This window comes from Dermacentor silvarum, chromosome 1 (assembly GCF_013339745.2).
Source record: "Dermacentor silvarum isolate Dsil-2018 chromosome 1, BIME_Dsil_1.4, whole genome shotgun sequence".
Classification (NCBI taxonomy): Eukaryota; Metazoa; Arthropoda; class Arachnida; order Ixodida; family Ixodidae; genus Dermacentor; species Dermacentor silvarum.
Window position 1 is genome coordinate 141,715,227 of NC_051154.1, and position 18,078 is coordinate 141,733,304.

Consider the following 18,078-nt stretch of genomic DNA (forward strand, 5'->3'; position numbering starts at 1 on the left):
AGCAAACGGCGACCCGAACGAAGCTCCAGTGGAACTCGACGGCGTAGAGGTCTAGGGGATCGAAAGCAATCTCCACCACTTTGTAAGGCAGCAGCACAGCTGTTGTCTCGTCGCCTTTATTTGGCTGAGCCACGCGCTGAACGAAGACGACGCGCACAGTGATGATGATTATGTACAGGTGAAGATGAAGGATTAATATTTTGCTCACAATATATATATATATATATATATATATATATATATATATATATATATTGTGAGCGCATTTTGTTCATATCGTCGTCGTCATCTGTTGGCATCTGCTGGCACCACATAGGACCGGACCACGGAGTAAGATAAGACAGGAGCGCCGACTCCGCTCGTCTGGAAGGGACACATTCTGCAACGCCGGCTCCTGCTTCACAGCGTGTTCGCCAGACGGCGCTACGAATGAAGAAAAACTCTGCAGCGGAGAGGAGCAAAGTCGCGGGAGCTCTCTCGCGGCACCTGCTTGTCGTCTGTTCCGCGCACGCCCTGACGCCTGTAGCGCGCATAGCTCTTGCGGTTCACGGAGTGACGTTAGCAGGAGAAACAAGTCATGTATCACTTTATTTATTTTATACAGGCCAAATGCAGGGCATTTTTCAGCTGGCCTACATGGAACTTTACAAGGCACAGGAACAGAAAATAAACAAATTACGGAAACTAAGACGGAAAGAAAAGCTATAGCAAATGGTAAGGCGATATAACGGCAGTTCGGGTGGTCTCAAGCAATGACAGACGGCAACAAAAAGAAGTTTTTATGGAAAAGCTGACGTTTATCACTCTTTTTTATCTGAGTACGCATCAAGTGCTAAGATGCTTCGCTTGCTTCTTTGTTTCTCGCGGTGCTTTTCGTGTCGCTCGGTTCTCTTGCAAGCAGAATCGCCACATTCTCATTAAACATAAGAATTAGGAATTCCTGCCAGTGCTTCCTGCTCATTATTTCACAAGAGAAGCTCTGATTATGTGTCTGCATAACTGGGGGAATCATCTCGAAGGCAAGGCTGAGAATTTACAGGGTAGCCAGCCGATATTTACACTGGCTAACCTCCTTGTCTTTCGTTCCCTTTCTCTCTCTCTACATTATGGTATGTCTCTGGACAAGAAAAGGCACCTGCACTGTGTGTAGTTGTAGACAAATTTAAATTGAGCTCCTCCCGTCCTTCCGCATTGGCGTCTTCTGGTTCCTCCTGGCATTCAGCAACATTTAGCTACGCCAGGCTTCCCTAAACAAATTGAAGGAACGGCTCCGCTTCGAAGTCGAGGCACTTTCTTTACATCTAGTAGGACATCGCCTTTGTCTTTGCTGAAGTAACTATCAAAAATAAGCTGCTTCTTGAAGTGTCGCGCACATATTTTGTCCATTGCTTTAAGCGCTCGCTTATTTCGGGAATTTTTTGACGCCACTGGTGCAGTAGTTGAAGATCAGATGGCGATGCGAAAAGCGAAAACTTCTCGCGTCCTTTACCATAACCAGATTTACAGCCGGGAACAAAACACTGTCCTGTTGCTCAGTCTCTTCACGCACAAGTGTCAAGATACCTTGTTCCGTGAGGCATGAATTAACATACTGCAGACATAGTAAACAAAGCGAGGAAGTCGAAAATTTCGCACCTTCGCTTCCGCGCACACGTAGAGGAGTCAAAAACAAGTACTTCTGTTGTGTCTTTTTGTACAGCATCATTTATCGTATGTTTCCTCTAAAGACATCTAACAATGTTTCGTATGCGTGCATAAAAGCACTACCGCGTGTTTATTTGCGCTTTTATTATTTGTGCGCATATATTTTTTGTGTTTGATTGCTGTCAAATTGAGACGGCCGAGGGTCCAGGTTTGTAGCAGACGACACGCTCTGCGGGTGCCGCGATGCCCAGTCTGCGCCGCCGTCGCCACCGGTCTCCGCCACTCAGCGCATGCGCACATGGTAGCAAGATCTTGAGTGTTTTCCACGCGCCTCGACAGACGGCGCTATGCGATGTATAATTTGCGTTGCACGGTTTGTCCCGAGCGAATGCGTTGCGCGGCGGCGGAGTCGGCGCTCCTGTCTATCTTACTCCATGGACCGGACCAACATACGGCGTTTGCACTTTTCGCAGACGGAAGCACAGTTCACGATGTATAACAGAAATAGCGGCTCCAGTATCTACAAGGGCGTCGATGGAAACACCTTCCACACAAACTGAGAGCAAATTAGCGGGGCGAGCAGGAGGAATTGGGATAGTCCGATACGATGCAGTTTCTCCTCCGAAAACTGCAGCCTCTAGTTTTCCGAACGGGTGTCCACAACATGGGAAGCAGCACGCAAGGGCGATGAGGAACGGCGGTAAGGTGAAGGAGAGCGACGCCGGGGCGAGCGGGATGCTCGAGCCATGTCCTGGGAAGGTGAAGGAGAGCGACCAGAAGAGGTTGTGTACGGTCCGGGAACGTACGAGTGTAGCCCTGGTATCCTTTCTCGCTCAAAGGTGTCATAGCCTCGCCTTTCACCTGGGTGATGCCCGGGAACGTAGGACTCAAACCTAGGTGCGCTGTCTCACTCAAAGGTAGCATAGCCCGCCTTTCATCATGCTGACGCCGACGGAAGAAGCGAGAAATGTGGCCGCGAAAACCGCAGTAGAAACAAACAGGGCGCGACGACCGCCACGGAGAGTAGTACGGCTGTGCAGGAGTATTCGCTGCCAGAGAAGCTAGGGGGTCGCGGTAAGCTTCGGCAGGTGGAGACTGAACGGTCGAGGGAGGCCGGGAGGCAATTTCGGCATAACTTGGCGGACGAAATGGTGCAGTAGACTTGTCCACTTGGACGTTTCTCATCGACGCCAGTTCGTCCTTGATGATGTCACGCAGTCCAGGAGGAGCGGGGCGAACGGTTGCAAGCGTCGTAGGTCCAGAAAGATGGCCGTGAAGTTCCTCCCTGATGAGAGTGCGTATCAGGGCTCGAAGCTCAGCATCACCGTTGGGATGAGGGTCGGTAGAGGCGCGTGGCAGGCGAATAGACTGGAGCGTGTCTAGACGCTGGCAGGCCGTGATAATATCCCCAACGCAGTTTGGGTTCTGCATGACGAGAGAATTAAAGGCGACCGTGTTGATGCCCTTCAGTATGTGGCGAACACGATCAGCTTCCGCCATGTCACTCTGTGCACGGCGGCAGAGAGCGAGGACGTCCGCAATGTAGGACGTATAGGACTCGTCCTGCTCTTGTATGCGCGTTGCCAGCTTCTGTTTCGCGACTTCGGAGCGTCCAGAGGACATGCCGAATATCTGGCGAAATTGCTGGGTGAATGATGGCCAGTCCGAAAAGTCACTATCGTGGTTAAAAAAGCATGTCTTCGCAACTTCGCATCTTGGCTTGGCACGACCCCCTCAACAGTCGCTTAAGACAACAACTTTCCCGTTTTAAGCTTCAGGGTGGAGCGTTATTTCGATTAATCTACCATCCTTCCGGTAACCGGTGGGTACCAGTCATACCTCGCTCACTTCGACTCCAAGTATTAGAAGCATTTCACGACGACGCGACGGCTGGCCACTTCGGCTTTCTTAAGACCTACGACCGCATCAAAACGCGTTGTTTCTGGCCGGGCCTTTCCATCTCTGTCGCCAAATACGTTAGCTCCTGCGCGTCATGCCAACACAGAAAACGCTCGACATCCGTTCCAGCCGGTCCTCTGCAGCCTCTACCATGCCCGTCCACCCCCTTCGAAATTGTGGGCATAGACTTGTACGGACCCCTCCCACTCAAGCCCGCTGGTCACCACTGGATCGTTACCGCAGTGAATCATCTAACGTGGTACGCTGAGACAGCTGCTCTTCGCTCTGGTACTGCCTCAGAAGTCGCCGAGTTTTTCGTGCACGTTATCGTTTTGCGCCACGGCGCACCTCGTGTGCTCCTGAGTGACCAGTGGCAAGACGTTTCTTTCGCATGTCCTTCGTGAAGTCCTCCAGGCCTCTGACACCACCCATAAGACCACATCAGCGTACCATCCGCAAACAGATGGCCTTACCGAGCGTTTTCATCGAACTTTGTCCGACATGATGTCAATGTATGTTCGACCCGATCACACCAACTGAGACACCATCCTACCTTTCGCGACGTTTGCGTACAATACTGCCGTCCAACGCACAACCAATTACAGTCCCTTCTTCCTTGTGTACGGTCGTGCGCCGTCTTTCGTCTTGGACACTACACTCCTTTCAGCACCTGCTGCTCCATCCGCGTCTCTTCCTGAAGAATTTGCTGCTCGCATCGCCCGCTGCCGTGAAATTGCCCGCGCCAACACCGCTACCATTCAGGACAAAAGGAAAATTCGCTATGATGCGACGCGTCGCGTTGCTTCGTTCCGCCCAGGCGACGAAGTTCTTTTGTGGACACCTGTTCACGCACCGGGCCTCTGTGAAAAGTTTCTCCACAGATATCTCGGCCCCTACACGGTTTTGCAAAGAACTTCGGCCGTTAACTACCGCGTCACTCCTGTCAGCTCAGCTACTGACCGCCGCCGCCGCACTACGGAAATCGTTCACGTATCTCGCCTGAAACCCTACATTCGCCGTACCTACCCTTTCTAGCTTGCGGTCTTGCTGACCGCTTTCCTGAAGGGGGGAGGGGGGAGTTAGTGTGAACGCATTTTGTGCATATCGTCGTGGTCATCTGTACATACGACTCATCATCTTGTGTGAGCGCTGTTTGTGCATATCGTCGTCGTCATTTGTACATACGATTCATCATCATCTTTTGTCTCGTGCGGTGCTTCGTCTCTGACTCGGGCGGCTGCTCGGAAATAAAGGCATCGCATCGGCTGGCGTCTCACAATATATATATATATATGATAGGTTCCTTAACTCACCAAATAGAAAGCTATAAAGATATGGTCCTCAGATTAGCTACTGAGAGTGGCTTGTTGGGCTAGTTGGTACATGGTTAGACTAGGAGAATGCCAGAAAACTTGGAAGTAGCAAAAATCGAGAAGCAGCACAGACAAAGTGACAGGAAGGTCGCTGGGCTAACAACTGAACTTCATACATAAAAATCCCATCTTCAGTGACGTTTCAATCTTGGGGAAGGCTAAGACTCAGCAGGAAAGAGAGTTGATTGAAGCCTATCGCATCTATAAATTTGGCCCCGAGAAGTGTGTAAGCGCGCCATCTGTGTTCCTTACCAAAAAAGAGCTTTTATTTCTTGATCAGTGTAGACGTGTATAGATAAGATGTTGACCGTGTTTTTGTTAATTTTTGCCTTGCGCACGTTCAGTAAGGACTTGGGGGACGTCGTTTTCATGTATGAAGTTCAGTTGTTAGTCCAGCCACCTTCCTCTCACTTTGTCTATGTCTGCTTCTCGATTTTTTTCTACTTCCAAGTTTGCTGGCATTCTCCTAGTATAATCAGATTTGCTAGTCCGATCTCCTCGCCTCGTTTAGCTATGAAGAGAAGGTTCCTTTCACACTTGTGGCAGCACTCGATCATCCCATATACTCATACGACTTATGAGTTTTAGGACTGTGCAAATTGGTTCGCGCAGGGCTCACCCTACGAGCGACAGTCAGGAAAGGGCCCGAAGCTCCTCCGCTCCGCAACGCACAAAGGCGCCACGGCAGGGTTCATCGACTCTCCGACACGGCGCAGAGAAGGCTCCCGAATCAGATCGCCAACAAAGACAGGTTTATTAACCTAAGATACAACACAGTGCGACAGTCATGGCGCTTATTGGCAAAGGCTCACCGCAAGGCCGATCAAGTACTCGTGCTTGCTTTGCTAGGGCTAACTCGATAGCGGCCCACCAAGCGCGAGAACGAGAAGTCACGGGAGCGAAGGTCCCATGTAACCAACTCATTGCGAAAGAAATCGCGAGCTCGGGTGGAGAGGGCGCCCTGGAGTCGCCATTCGGGAGTACAACCAGGGCGCGTCCCAGTGACGTGTACTCGCGCGGTGACTCGAAGCCGACAAAGAGAAGCACGGTTTGCTTGGGAAAATAGCTCCGGAGTACTAGCCGTCTCCGCCATGTTGCCAGTGTGGCGGCGGTTCCCGGAGATCTAGCGTTTTAAACACCAGGCGCGAGCTGGTGGATGAGGTGCGGGAAGGCACCTCTATTCCCGCAGGTCAAACTCGAGATCCTTGTTCGAGAGGTTGCGAATGGGTGTGCGAATATTCGAAAGTTCGAATATTATCGAATATTATATTTATAGTATTCATATTCGAGTCGAGAAATATATATTCGAAAATGTTCGAATATTCGGTTGGACACGAATTTTCGAATCAAATCGAATATATTGCTGACTGTGCAGGAGCAAACACGGTTCTTAGCATTTCTTTATATCTAACCTAAGCATATTGGGGCGATCTTGTGCTGAATTTTGTGATGATTTCGTGTTGCTTAGCGGAATTTCGCCTGTAAAACACACTTCGCCATTAAGCGACTAAACTTCGCGGGAAAGCAAGCCTTTCAATGGCAAGGAGCACGGGTTTGCAGACAACGAGGGTGCACTTTTCTTTCTTTCTTTTAGATGCAAAGCAGCTTATGGTCGGGGCTATGTCACTCCCTCCCTCCCTCCCTCCCTTCCTCCATCCATCCATCCATCCATCCGCCGTGCGGCGTCCACACGCCTACTGCGCATGCGCATCCTCCTCCCCTTCCTCTCCTCTCCTTGTCTCATCTCCTCTCCTCTCGGCATTCCTCCTCTCCTCTCCGACGCTCCTCTCCTCTCCGGATTGCGCAACGAATGGCAACACCTGCGGCTCCGCGCGCGATGATGCGAAGCAGCTTAGGTTAGAGGCGCGACGGTAGGCGCTGTATACTCCGCTGGGGGGCACCACTGCAGCTCGCGGTATAATGACGCGCGGGCGCGCTCCGCTCCTCTCATTCTCCTCCCGCAACACACGGTAAATATAACGGTAGCTACGTACCTCAACCTAATGGAAACGACGAACTGAAAACTAATGGGAACTTGAGTCGACCCCATGGCTACTTCGCATACTACGCAGGGTTCCCCTACGGCAAGATGGAGTAATTTTTCTTCTTTTCTTTTTTTTCTTTTTTTTTTGCAGCACCACTCCCAATCCTGAGCTTATTGCTTGACAGCAAGTGCGATGAGTGACGAGTGGCACGGAGTCAAGTGCCCCGAGTTCAAGAGCATTTGATGCGGCATACGAGTATTAAGGCCCGGGCTGGCGATGAGAGCTAGTGGGAATTACTAAACTTTCCAAGTTAACATGAGCCAAATACATAATGTTTTAGTATAACGGCTTACTTGTCTAGTTTTTTTTTACATTGACAGTGCAATTGCAATGTTCCAACATAACAAATTAACCCAACTTGCTAATAAATGCATGTGCATATCATTATTCAATATTCGATCCGATATTTGAAGCTATGTGTTAGTATTCGATTCGTATTCGAAAATTCTGATATTCGCACACTCCTAGTTGCGAAGTTGCGCTCCCGTAATGGAGTCCGCACCTGCGGCCTTGTTGTGTAACATATCAGAAACTGTGGGGATGCGGGACTCTCGCGCGTCTCCTGTAATCCGGCTTCGCGCGTGCGCCGGCCCGCTTCGCGCGACCGTCGCGCGAGGCTTAGAGCGGGACACCGGTATGGACGAACACGGATCGTTCGAGCGCGCCACCGTTCGCGTGACTGTACACGTGAACGACTAGGCGATGGTGTCACAGCATGGGGCGAACGTATTCGCTCGCTATCGGGTCGCGGTGAGTCGGACTTCCTTGATTTGTCGCGCGCCCGTGTGAATGTTCAATTGGTTGTAATTCGGCTAGTATGTATTAGTGTATGAAAGGTGCAATAAATGCCCTTTTGATTGCCTGCACTACTGCGTTGTCGTTCCTTTGTCCCAAGAGCACATGTGTGAGACCCCACAAAACACATCTCTTTAGTTCCGCCGTTGTTAGTGGCCCCGTGACGAGGGGGTTATACGGATCCACCCCGACGTACTCCTTCTAATTGAGTATTGTTTACGTGCGCTATGGCTACCTCTCGAACTTCTTTAAATAGCTGGTCTATAGAGGGCGAAGCGGCCGCGAGGCGAATCTTGTTGAATGCGCATCCGTACTGGCCTAAGAGACGGGCTGGTGAGCGGCTCGGATTTCTGCGGAATTATGCAATAAAGCAAAAGGTACCAAAATATCCTCACTGCAACAAATATCCGCCTTTAAAATCATAATCTTTTTTTAAGCGAAGCTTTCTTTGGATCCTCGATCCCACAAGGTTGGGCGTGGCTTCTTGGTCGGTTTCTCGTCGAGCAAGCTGGGCCAATCCTGGAGACAGTGTAATACTAAAATGGGCGGATCCCTGAGGTAGTTTAATAAAAATTGACCGATCCCGGAGACAATGTATAGTAATGTTGGCCGATCCCGGAAAATGTATGCAATCCGCGGTCACGGGGGCGGGAGAGCGTCGGTAAGGCTGCTGATATACAGACTGGCACTGAGGCAGTGTCCGGCATTTGCACTTACGTCTCATGGGACCAAAGCGCATTTTCAAAGATAATAAGAAGTGTCTTGCCGGGGAAGCACCTACTTGCTATGCTGCAAAACGCAGTGGAGACCGTCAACAGTTTTACGTGCGCGTTACCGTGAAGCCAAAGGAACTTGAATGAGTGATGGCACCTGCCGCACGGAGACGTCGGTTTCCATGACCACGGCGACGTCCATGCCGTCGTGCACGTAGTAGCTGGAGTGCGGAGCGCGCAGCGCGAGCACGCTCTCGCGCGCCCCGGAGCCCGGCTGGCGGCGCACCAGGTACGCGTTCCAGGCCACGTAGCGCAGGTGGCCCACGGGGATGTGCTGCAGCTCAGCGTAGTACAGCTTCAATCGCAAGCGCTCGCCCTCCATGTCAGCCTCGACGCACCACGCCTGCTTGTCCCGGTCGTAGCAGTTGGCCGTCGCGGGCACGCACGGCTCCACACCAGCCAGCGGGCTTGCAGTCGCCGACACCTGCACGAACAACAATCTCGCCTCTATGGAAACAGCGATAGGAAGAGACATGAGGGCGCAATACGGCACTTTGTTTGTGCCTTGTTTTGTCCACTGTCTCGTGCACTGGCGCTCGTTCTATTAAGATCCAAACAGATAGAGAACACATTATCCCGAATTTTCTTTACACCACTATGGCCACACGTTGATATACGATGTCCAACGACTTTCCTGCCGCAGCCCGTTGAATGTGTTTGTTAACTTAATATCAGAGCTACTGCTCCTTTGTCCAATGCTAGAACGACTGTGTTCTATCATATGTGACCGACTAATATTTTGGACGTTTTGGCGCAGCGTGTTTGTGGCCTAGTCTGCCCCCAGTTGTATATTTCTTACAGATGAACTCAGCTAGTAGGGAAGATACGGATATGCGCCGTACTGAGGCTTTAAGGACAAACTAAAGACACTCCAACTACACACACACACACACACACACACACACACACACACACACACACACACACACACACACACACACACACACACACACACACACACACACACACACACACACGCACACACACACACACACACACACACACACACACACACACACACACACACACACACACACACACACACACACACACACACACACACACACACACACACACACACACACACACACACACACACACACACGCACGCACGCACGCACACAGACACACGCGCGCGCACATACACACACACACCACAGGCGTGTGTTTGTGTGTGAATGCGCGTGCGTGCGTGTACGTGCGCGCGCGTCCGTGTGTGTGTGTGCGCGCGCGTCCGTGTGTGTGTGTGTGTGTGCTGTGTGTGCGCGCGTCCGTGTGTGTGTGTGTGTGTGCGCGTGTGTGCGTGCGTGTGCGTGTGCGTGTGTGTGTGTGTGTGTGTGTGTGTGTGTGTGTGTGTGTGTGTGTGTGTGTGTGTGTGCCTTTTTATGTCTGTATCCAGTTCGCGTTTTACGTCGTTCTTATAGAATACAAACTTGCCAAAACTGCCACTCTGGTGATCAGGCTTTAGCGCGCCGGTCGAATGAATCGAGATGAAAGAAATTGATCGAGTAAAATGCAAATAGGCGTCCCGTGACATCTGTGCTGTTTAGTAGCGAGGGTAATCATATTCCGCTGATATATCTACGCTATATATCTTTTCAAGTTATCTATTCGTCCACTTTCATTTCCCTTTTCTTGATTATTTTCTACATTCCAATTTCCACCACACTCAATTTCCCCGATGCTTTCCTTGGCTTCATTGTCTGTTGGCTTTATGTGGCCATGATTAACAAATTCGAGCTCCTCGGTTCCCCTTCTTCTTTCGCCTAATCCCTATCAGAAAGGCAAAACCTACACGGCTCTACGATCGGCCTATCAAAGCGGAGCAGTCGATCAAAGCGCTAACCCAGTATAATATGCCTCATAGCTAGCTTCCGAATATATCTCTTTTCAAATGTAACAGGCGCGTTGCGACTTCACTGTGGAAAGTGAAAACCTAGAGATGGAGGAAGCGCGCAAGACGAGCAGCAGGCGCAAGAAGCTCCTCGGACGCACCTTGGCCTCCGATATGGCGTTGGCGGACAGCATGTGCAGCTGGAGCCTGAGTGTGCCGCGACGCACCAGGTCAGCGGGGCCAGCAGCGCCCAGAGAAAAGCCCCGAATGCGGCCCGAGAGGTCCGAGATCTGGTCCAGCACGCCGGAGTCGACGCGCCGGTCGCCCTCACCCAGCACCACTCGGTACTGCACACGGCACGGGTGGTCGAAGCCTGCGCTGCCCTTTTCCTGATCAGCCCCCAGCACAGTTGCAACGACCGAAACTGCGAGCGCACCACACTATGGCATGCGCTGCGGACGCGAACCTATGTGACACGCACTAAAAATTAGCATGGTATCAGCAAAACATAAAGAGTATGGACCCAGCTTCCGCGTTCCGAAAAGTGGACCTGCCTTCAACAAGGCGTAAAAGGCTTTTAGTTGTCGCCTCTTTATTGAAGGTATGAACAGGGCTGCTAAGGAAGTCTTACGCTGATCAGTAAATGAAATGGAGAAATGAATGAATGAATGAATGAATGAATGAATGAATGAATTCATAGCGACGCGGTAAGCTTCTCTCACATTTCTCAAGAATTAAGTCATAACAAATATACGTTTGAAAATCCTCAGCGTTTTTTGGAAGTTTGCGACGTATACCTTTTATAGCGATTATTGGTCAAGACGCAAAACAACTGAAACATTTAGGGCAACCCGAGAGTGAAGAAATGCCTTTATTTTTCACGGTTTGCACGTGAAAGTCGAGGGAGATGCGCTGAGTATATGCCGACGGCGTTCGTGGGATTCTCAAGTCAGCCGGTGCCTACTGGGTTCCGTGGCGGGAAAGGTTTTTGCAGATCTCCAAGAAATCAATGTTTGTGTTCTCACTTCATGATGTTATCGTTAACTCGGGTAACTAAAGTTTAAAAAACCAAGTGAAAAAAAAAAGACTCAAAAACAAGAAAGAAAAAAATTAAATGCGGTACTAGCAAATCCTTAAGCACGCTCATGAGGAGACATGCAGAGAAAAAGTGGTACGTTCACACATAGAACACGGCAAGCCAACGAGAGGAGCGATGCGCAGTAATTGTCGTAATCACTGCATTGCTGCCGCGAGTAAATGTTGCTGTCCTAAAAAATCAAGCACTGCTGTCACGAGGCGTGTGGAACACACCTTCACCAGCTCCACGTATAAGTTTCATTTTCGCAGATAATAACAGCAAATAAGCAGTTCAAAACGTTTAAAAAATAAATCGCACGTGAAGAACAGTGCTGCGCGGCAAGATAGACAGTATACTACAGTTCACCTTCACCGCAACCATCTTCAGTCACTGCTGCTGTCTATCGATGTCCCATATCAATTGTTTAAGGCGAAATCCTTAAGTGGCTCATACCCCCGATGGCCTTGAAGAAACCGCGTAGTCCGGTCCAGTGGTACAAAAATTATTATCATCAGCAATGGCTCATACCTCCTAAAAAAGCAAAAATGCAATGGCTCACCCCTCTCGCAACACAGAGGCTACAAGCACTCAGCAAAATGAAGCGAACAGTACATACATTCATTGGAATCACGCATACAACGATCAGAAATGCGTGGTCTAGTCGAGTGGTAGGAGGAGGAGGGAAAACTTCATTTTCGTCAGATGCAGAGCTATTTAAATTGCTGGGTTTCTTCTGCTAGGCGGCGTGAGGTGGCCGTTAGCCCTTGACCTTCGGCGACCTCCAAAGCCCAGTTGACGGTCCGCAGCTGGACCGCGTGATCCGAGCTGGACACCGCTACCTCCCAGTCTGAAGTGTTATTAAGCTGGAGTTCCGCCCTAGGTTTGAGCCCGGGGCAGTGGCTCATTATATGTGTCAAGTCCGCTTTATAGGCGTCGCAGTTCTTGCATTTAGGTGAGAAGCAGCCCGGATATATTAGTGAATACTTGTAAGGGTTGGCAAATGAGCTAGTCTGCAACTGTCTCCAGGTCACCTGTTGCAGTTTATTCAGTGATTTATGCGGAGGGGGGTATTTTTGTCTACCTTCGCGGTAGTGCATAGTAATTTCATGGAATGTCACCATGCGATCCCTCGCTGAACCCAGGTCGAGGCCTTCCACCGCCCGGCTGACGAAACCTTGGGCATAATTGTGGGCAGCCTCATTTCCTGGGTGCGAGGAATGTGCTGGGACCCAGATGATTTGAATCTGGCGATCAAGGCGGTAGATATTTGTTTAGAATTTGCATGGCCGGTTTGTGAATTTTGCCACTGGCAAAGTTTCGAGTGGTAAAAAAAAAAAACACGTGATATTCTCAATAAGATATTCCCCCGTAAGCAATGGCTCATACCCCTGTAAGGCTGAGGCTATAATCGCTCAGCAAAGTGAACCGAACAGTGCATATTTTCATTGAAATCGCCTTTACAACACACAGAACAGCATACGTTTCAATCCCCTGCTGAAAGGATGCAACTTAAGAGGAGCGGGTTAGGTACGAGAAAATACGGTAACTTTAGGGGTGTTGTTTTTTTCGGACACCGCAAACAGCTCACCAGATAGCCAACCAGAAATACATGAAGCAAAGAGAAAATTAACTGCCTGAGCTGCCAAAGAGCTAACGACGCTAGGAAACTGCGCACAATGCGTGCGGAAACTGTGCTCTTCTTTCACAACCTTTGTCTTACACGCACACATATACACACACAAGATGTACAGACTCCCATTAGCTATATCGCGCGAGCATCCATCACGCGTCATTTTAGCGCCTTTAAGCAGCAATTATCTTTTATCTTAGCTGGGCTCGTTCGTATGTATATGTGTTCAATATGATATGCAAGTTGCAGATATCAGAGGAATCATATATACGCTTGCGGTCGCTACGCATAACGTAAAATTTTTATCCTTGCAACCACGTAAAACATCGTCCTGTCTCCCACGTTTCAATGTCATCACATCTCATTCTTCGTGATAGAAACTTGAAAGCCTGTGTGCAACGCGTCGTGCGACAACCGTTCGCCGATCAAATGTACTGCAGAGCACTGGTTCGAATTTGTAAACCTGTTCGTGAACCGTTGTAGTTAGTCTCTAAATACTGGGAACCAGAAGTGGGCCTGAACGAAAGCGAAGACCCTGGAACACGAACAAAACGTTTTTTTTTCCTCTTTTTTTACGTTTTTTCCCGACACTCTGGCGTGCATAGCGTTATCTGTCCTTCGTGCGCAGTGCTGCGCACTTTCCATACTTTTCAATATTTGCAGGTGTTTATGCGTACGCAGTTTGCTTCTTCGTAAAAGTTTGTTCGTTTCCTTCTTATTTCTGTAGTGTTCGTTTTCAAACTGTTGTTTAGATATCCTGTTTTTGAGTTGCCAATTTTTTCATTTATTTGGACTTAATAAGCGAGACAAGCGAACTTACTTAAACGTTGAAGCGCCATAAAAAGATACCGACAGTGCAAGTGGACCCACAAGTGCCCACTCTCTTCGACCGAGTCTGGGACCGTTCTCCCAGAAAAAGGAAAAAAAAATCTTGCGCTAGAATAGTTACAATAGACATGTCAAGCAAGTCTTGATGCAGGATATGTTAATAGCGAAGGCGGCCAGCCAGTGTCAAAACGCACTTATGAACGAAAACTTTCGCAAATACGGCTACTGTTTCTTTCGCTTGAACGTTTAAGCATGCGGTAACAAAATGGCTGAAACTCAACATTAGTTAAATAAATGCAAGGATGCCACTGGGGCCTACGTTGAACATCGCCTGGTGTTCATGGCGTGGTGGAGACCTAGAGAACGAGAGAATAAAGTCTCCCAAACATTCCAGGAATTCAATTCCCCTGCTAGCACCGCAGCAGACTTGGTGATCGCTCCTGTCACTTGCCTACTCTAGAGAAAAACCTTGCATTGTAGTCTTCTGTACCTGAATGTCTGCAAAGCACCTTCAAATGAATAGGAAACTTCAATTAGATGCGTCTCCGTGCACGCAGCCTAAGTTTTTTCTTTAACGCTTTGAGCATCTTCGTGCAAAGCACGTTTTAAGCGCACTGCACTTACTGACGCTTGTGACGGTCATTCATTAGTTATTTAAGCCCATTATAGGTCCACCTGGCCATGCCAATATCCCAAAGTCGACTGGACAGTTTTCTCTCTCGTTGTCGGAATAGCGGGACATTTGGGGCGTCGCAATAATTAGTTTTAAATTGAGAAAGTCCTATTCCATCGGAATAGAATGACATAGAATACATAGAATACATGACATAGAATATTCACTTGTCGCGTGTGAGTCGTTCACGTGTAAGGTCGACATCAAATTAAACAAGTAAGACGAAACTATAACGTGTATCCGCATTTCGCCGTGAACCTGCATTTCCTTAAAAGCCCGATAGTGAGCTTAGAAGCTAACTTTAGACAATGCGGCAACTCCTTTAGCAGCTCAGTGCGTAGCGAACACTTAAGTTACGCTCAAATCTGTTTCAAATAATTCATTATTTTCTTTATTCGCATTCCAGTTTAAGTTGAGGGAATGCGTTGCTCATTCGAAACGAATTCTTGTAAACGCACATCGAAATGTCGCTTGGCACTCCTTGCTGGTTACAGTTATCCGCCATGTCAGCAGTGGTGGCTTAGTGCCTATGACTCATTGCAGCTGAAAATCTTCACTTATCTTCCTTCCTTCCCTTTTCCTTTCATTCTTCTTACATTTTTTTCTTCCTATCTTCCCATTTCATGTTTCGATCCTATTTCGCAAAGTGTTGCAATAAAATATTCGCCCTCGTCGCAAGGCAGTGCTAAGAACCCTTCATAAGAACAAAATCGGCGCAACGGCCACAGTGTCAAGAACGCGTGTCACGCCATTGTATACAACGGCGCAGGCATTGCTGACTTTGTACTATGCCACTCTACGACTCGAGACAACGGGATGACGCCCGCAGTCTGACACGATGCGCTACCCGAGCGATATATCTTCTCCGGTTTGGTCTTTGTGCTCTAATCGCCGATGTATAAACGTGTCAGCGGCCGCTCGCTATGTATGTCACCGACGTTGTGCAGCTTTTCTGCAAAGCGTGCACTCTTTACCGTTTACAGAATACCGGAAAACCGGAGACGCAACCTCTAGTGGCAGCTATATATTGTAGCTGCCGACGGTCTATGCAAAGGCATCTAAGTAGAACACATACTTCTGTGGCATCTGCTTTCCTTCCCGTCAAAAGTACTTACAAAACAAATTCGTTGAATCAAACTAAAGTTCTATGACTGAGCACCTTGTCATAAAATGTCATCCCCCGCAGTGCTCTTACTGGTTACGTCGCAGTTATTTCGAGAACTGCATTATGACATTCGGCCACAATGCCCTACAGTAGAGACCGTTTGAAAGAAAACATGTGCAGCTGAGTAATTGTTCCACTAGTTTATCTGTTAATGAATTTATGTGCTCATTGGCAACATATTCTTTAATTGATTCATGCGAAAATAGTCTTGCCTTACATTATAGTGCTTTACTGCTTCTCTACCGGTTCCCAGGGGTCCTGTGGCCGACATAACAAAGACAGCTACCTGCAATACAGTGAGTAAATAGGGCGCTTTCTTGCCATTCCAATAAGCCCCTAGCAGTCACTTACATTTAATCTAAGTGCCTGAATTGAGGCTACAGTTGCATACAGAGGCAGCTAACTTTATCGGATAATCTGTATAACAATGTTTGTTGCAAATGCGGTCACCAATGGGAGAACATCGAACACGTTCTTGCGAATTGCCCTTGTCAAGCAGTACAAAGACTGCTGTGAGGTCAACATTTAACGGTCTTGATAACAGACCTTTCACTGTAGAAAAAAAATGCTTGGACCGTGGAATGATCCACAGGCGCCATCTATATGCTCTGAAAGCTCTAATACGTTTCTTAATTGACAGTGGCATTGTATCTGATAATTGACATATATTTTTTTAATTTTTGCTCCTTTCAATATTCATGTTTTCATTTACTTGTTCATTTGGTTGTCCCTTTTATCATTTATATGTATGTTATAGTCTGTACGGCGTGAACATGTTCATCATTTGTGCGTTCATTGTGTAACTTAGTCTACGGTTCCGTATATTTCTGATTGCTACTTATTCTGTATATTCCATTGTTTCCTTTAATTTCTTGATTTGTTCGCCTGAAAAGTTGTGTGCACGTCGTATTAGGTGTCTCACAGCACCCGCTACGTTGCTTAATGATTCAATTGCCTCGATGCTAAATGATCTTCGTTTGTGTGCGTGTGTGTGTGCTTGCGTGTGTGTGCGCGTGTGTGTGATAATACTTGTACGTAACGAATTACGTTTTTTCTAGGTAATTTGTAATTTAACCATTACTTTCCTTTTTCCCGTAACGCTCCTTGTAATTCAATTACATTTTTCTGTAACCAATTACATGTAACAAGGTAAAGCTTTCAGCTCTGAGCACATACATTTGGCAGGAACGACATATACTCGTATGCAGTGTTCAAAAGGATGAAAACATGTACATGGGTTACTTCCCACAATCAGCGTCCTGCAGCTATGCGTCGATCAAATGAACATGTCAGGCTTGCAGGTTTGCACAACTCTCTTAGAAGTCGACTGCTCAGCTTTTATCCTATATAATTTCTCTCTCTCTCTCTCTCTCTCTCGGTCTTTCCTGAAAGCGCTTTTAAGCGGCCGTAACAGGCGGTAAGAGCTTTTGCCAAATTATTCTTCACTTACTGCAGTCTGTGACTTCTCTGATATAGACAGAAGTTTTTGGCCGTTAAACGCTTATGTTTTTATCTGCTTGATAAATACGTGACTCATATGAGCATATTTTTGCGATTGCAACCCACGAACAGTATATTTAGGGCTGACTGCTATCAAGCTTTATATTAAATTACCTTACAGATTTGGCAACCTTTTCAAGAAATGTAAAGGTTTGCTGGCAATATTTATTAAAATTAAATTCTGGGGTTTTATATGCCAAAACCACGATTTGATCAGGAGGCACGGCATAGCGGAGAGACTCCGGTTTAATTCTGGCCCCCTGGGGTTCTTTAACGTGCACCAATGCACGGGGCACGGGCGTTTCTGCATTTCGCCCCCATCGAAATGCGGCCGCCACGGCCGGGATTCGATCCCGCGACCTCGTGCTTAGCAGCGCAACGGCATAGCCGCTAAGCCACCGCGGGGGGTCGTCCGCTACAATTAGTCGTTTAAGTCTCAATGGCTAACAACTGAAGGGCGCCAGTAGGTGGTCAACCAGATGTTGGCTGACAAATTGAAACGGCGCTTATATGGCTCGAGAGCAACAGCCTCTTCGCACGTTGATGCCAAGAAATAACTTATGGATGATATTTCAGTTTTTCACTGGCTCTGTCGGGAGCGCCTTCCCCTAGCCCCAGCAACATCGAAGCGCTGTGCTTCTTAGAGAACCCAGACCCGAACATTAAGGCATTGAGTCGCCACAATATTGTGGTTATGATGATGGTGATGTAGAACGAAGCACATTTAGCCTGGCATTCAAGGCTGGCAATTGCTCCGCCTCAGCGTGTCTTAGAACATTACTGCGGTATATCGTCACATGTCCATTCCATTAAACGAGTCTCTTTTATGAATGCAAGAGAA

At 48.3% G+C, this 18,078-nt stretch overlaps 1 protein-coding gene across 1 annotated transcript in view; it reads right to left on the reverse strand.

Moving 5' to 3' along the window:
- Nucleotides 1-18,078, reverse strand: part of LOC119436155 (uncharacterized) — a 251,254-nt gene that overhangs the window by 16,639 nt on the left and 216,537 nt on the right. The window contains exons 6-7 of the mRNA XM_037702919.2: nt 10,525-10,736; nt 8,627-8,953 (exon numbers count right to left, since the gene is read on the reverse strand). Coding sequence (XP_037558847.1) covers nt 8,627-8,953; nt 10,525-10,736 — 539 coding nt within the window. The remainder of the gene's footprint in view (nt 1-8,626; nt 8,954-10,524; nt 10,737-18,078) is intronic.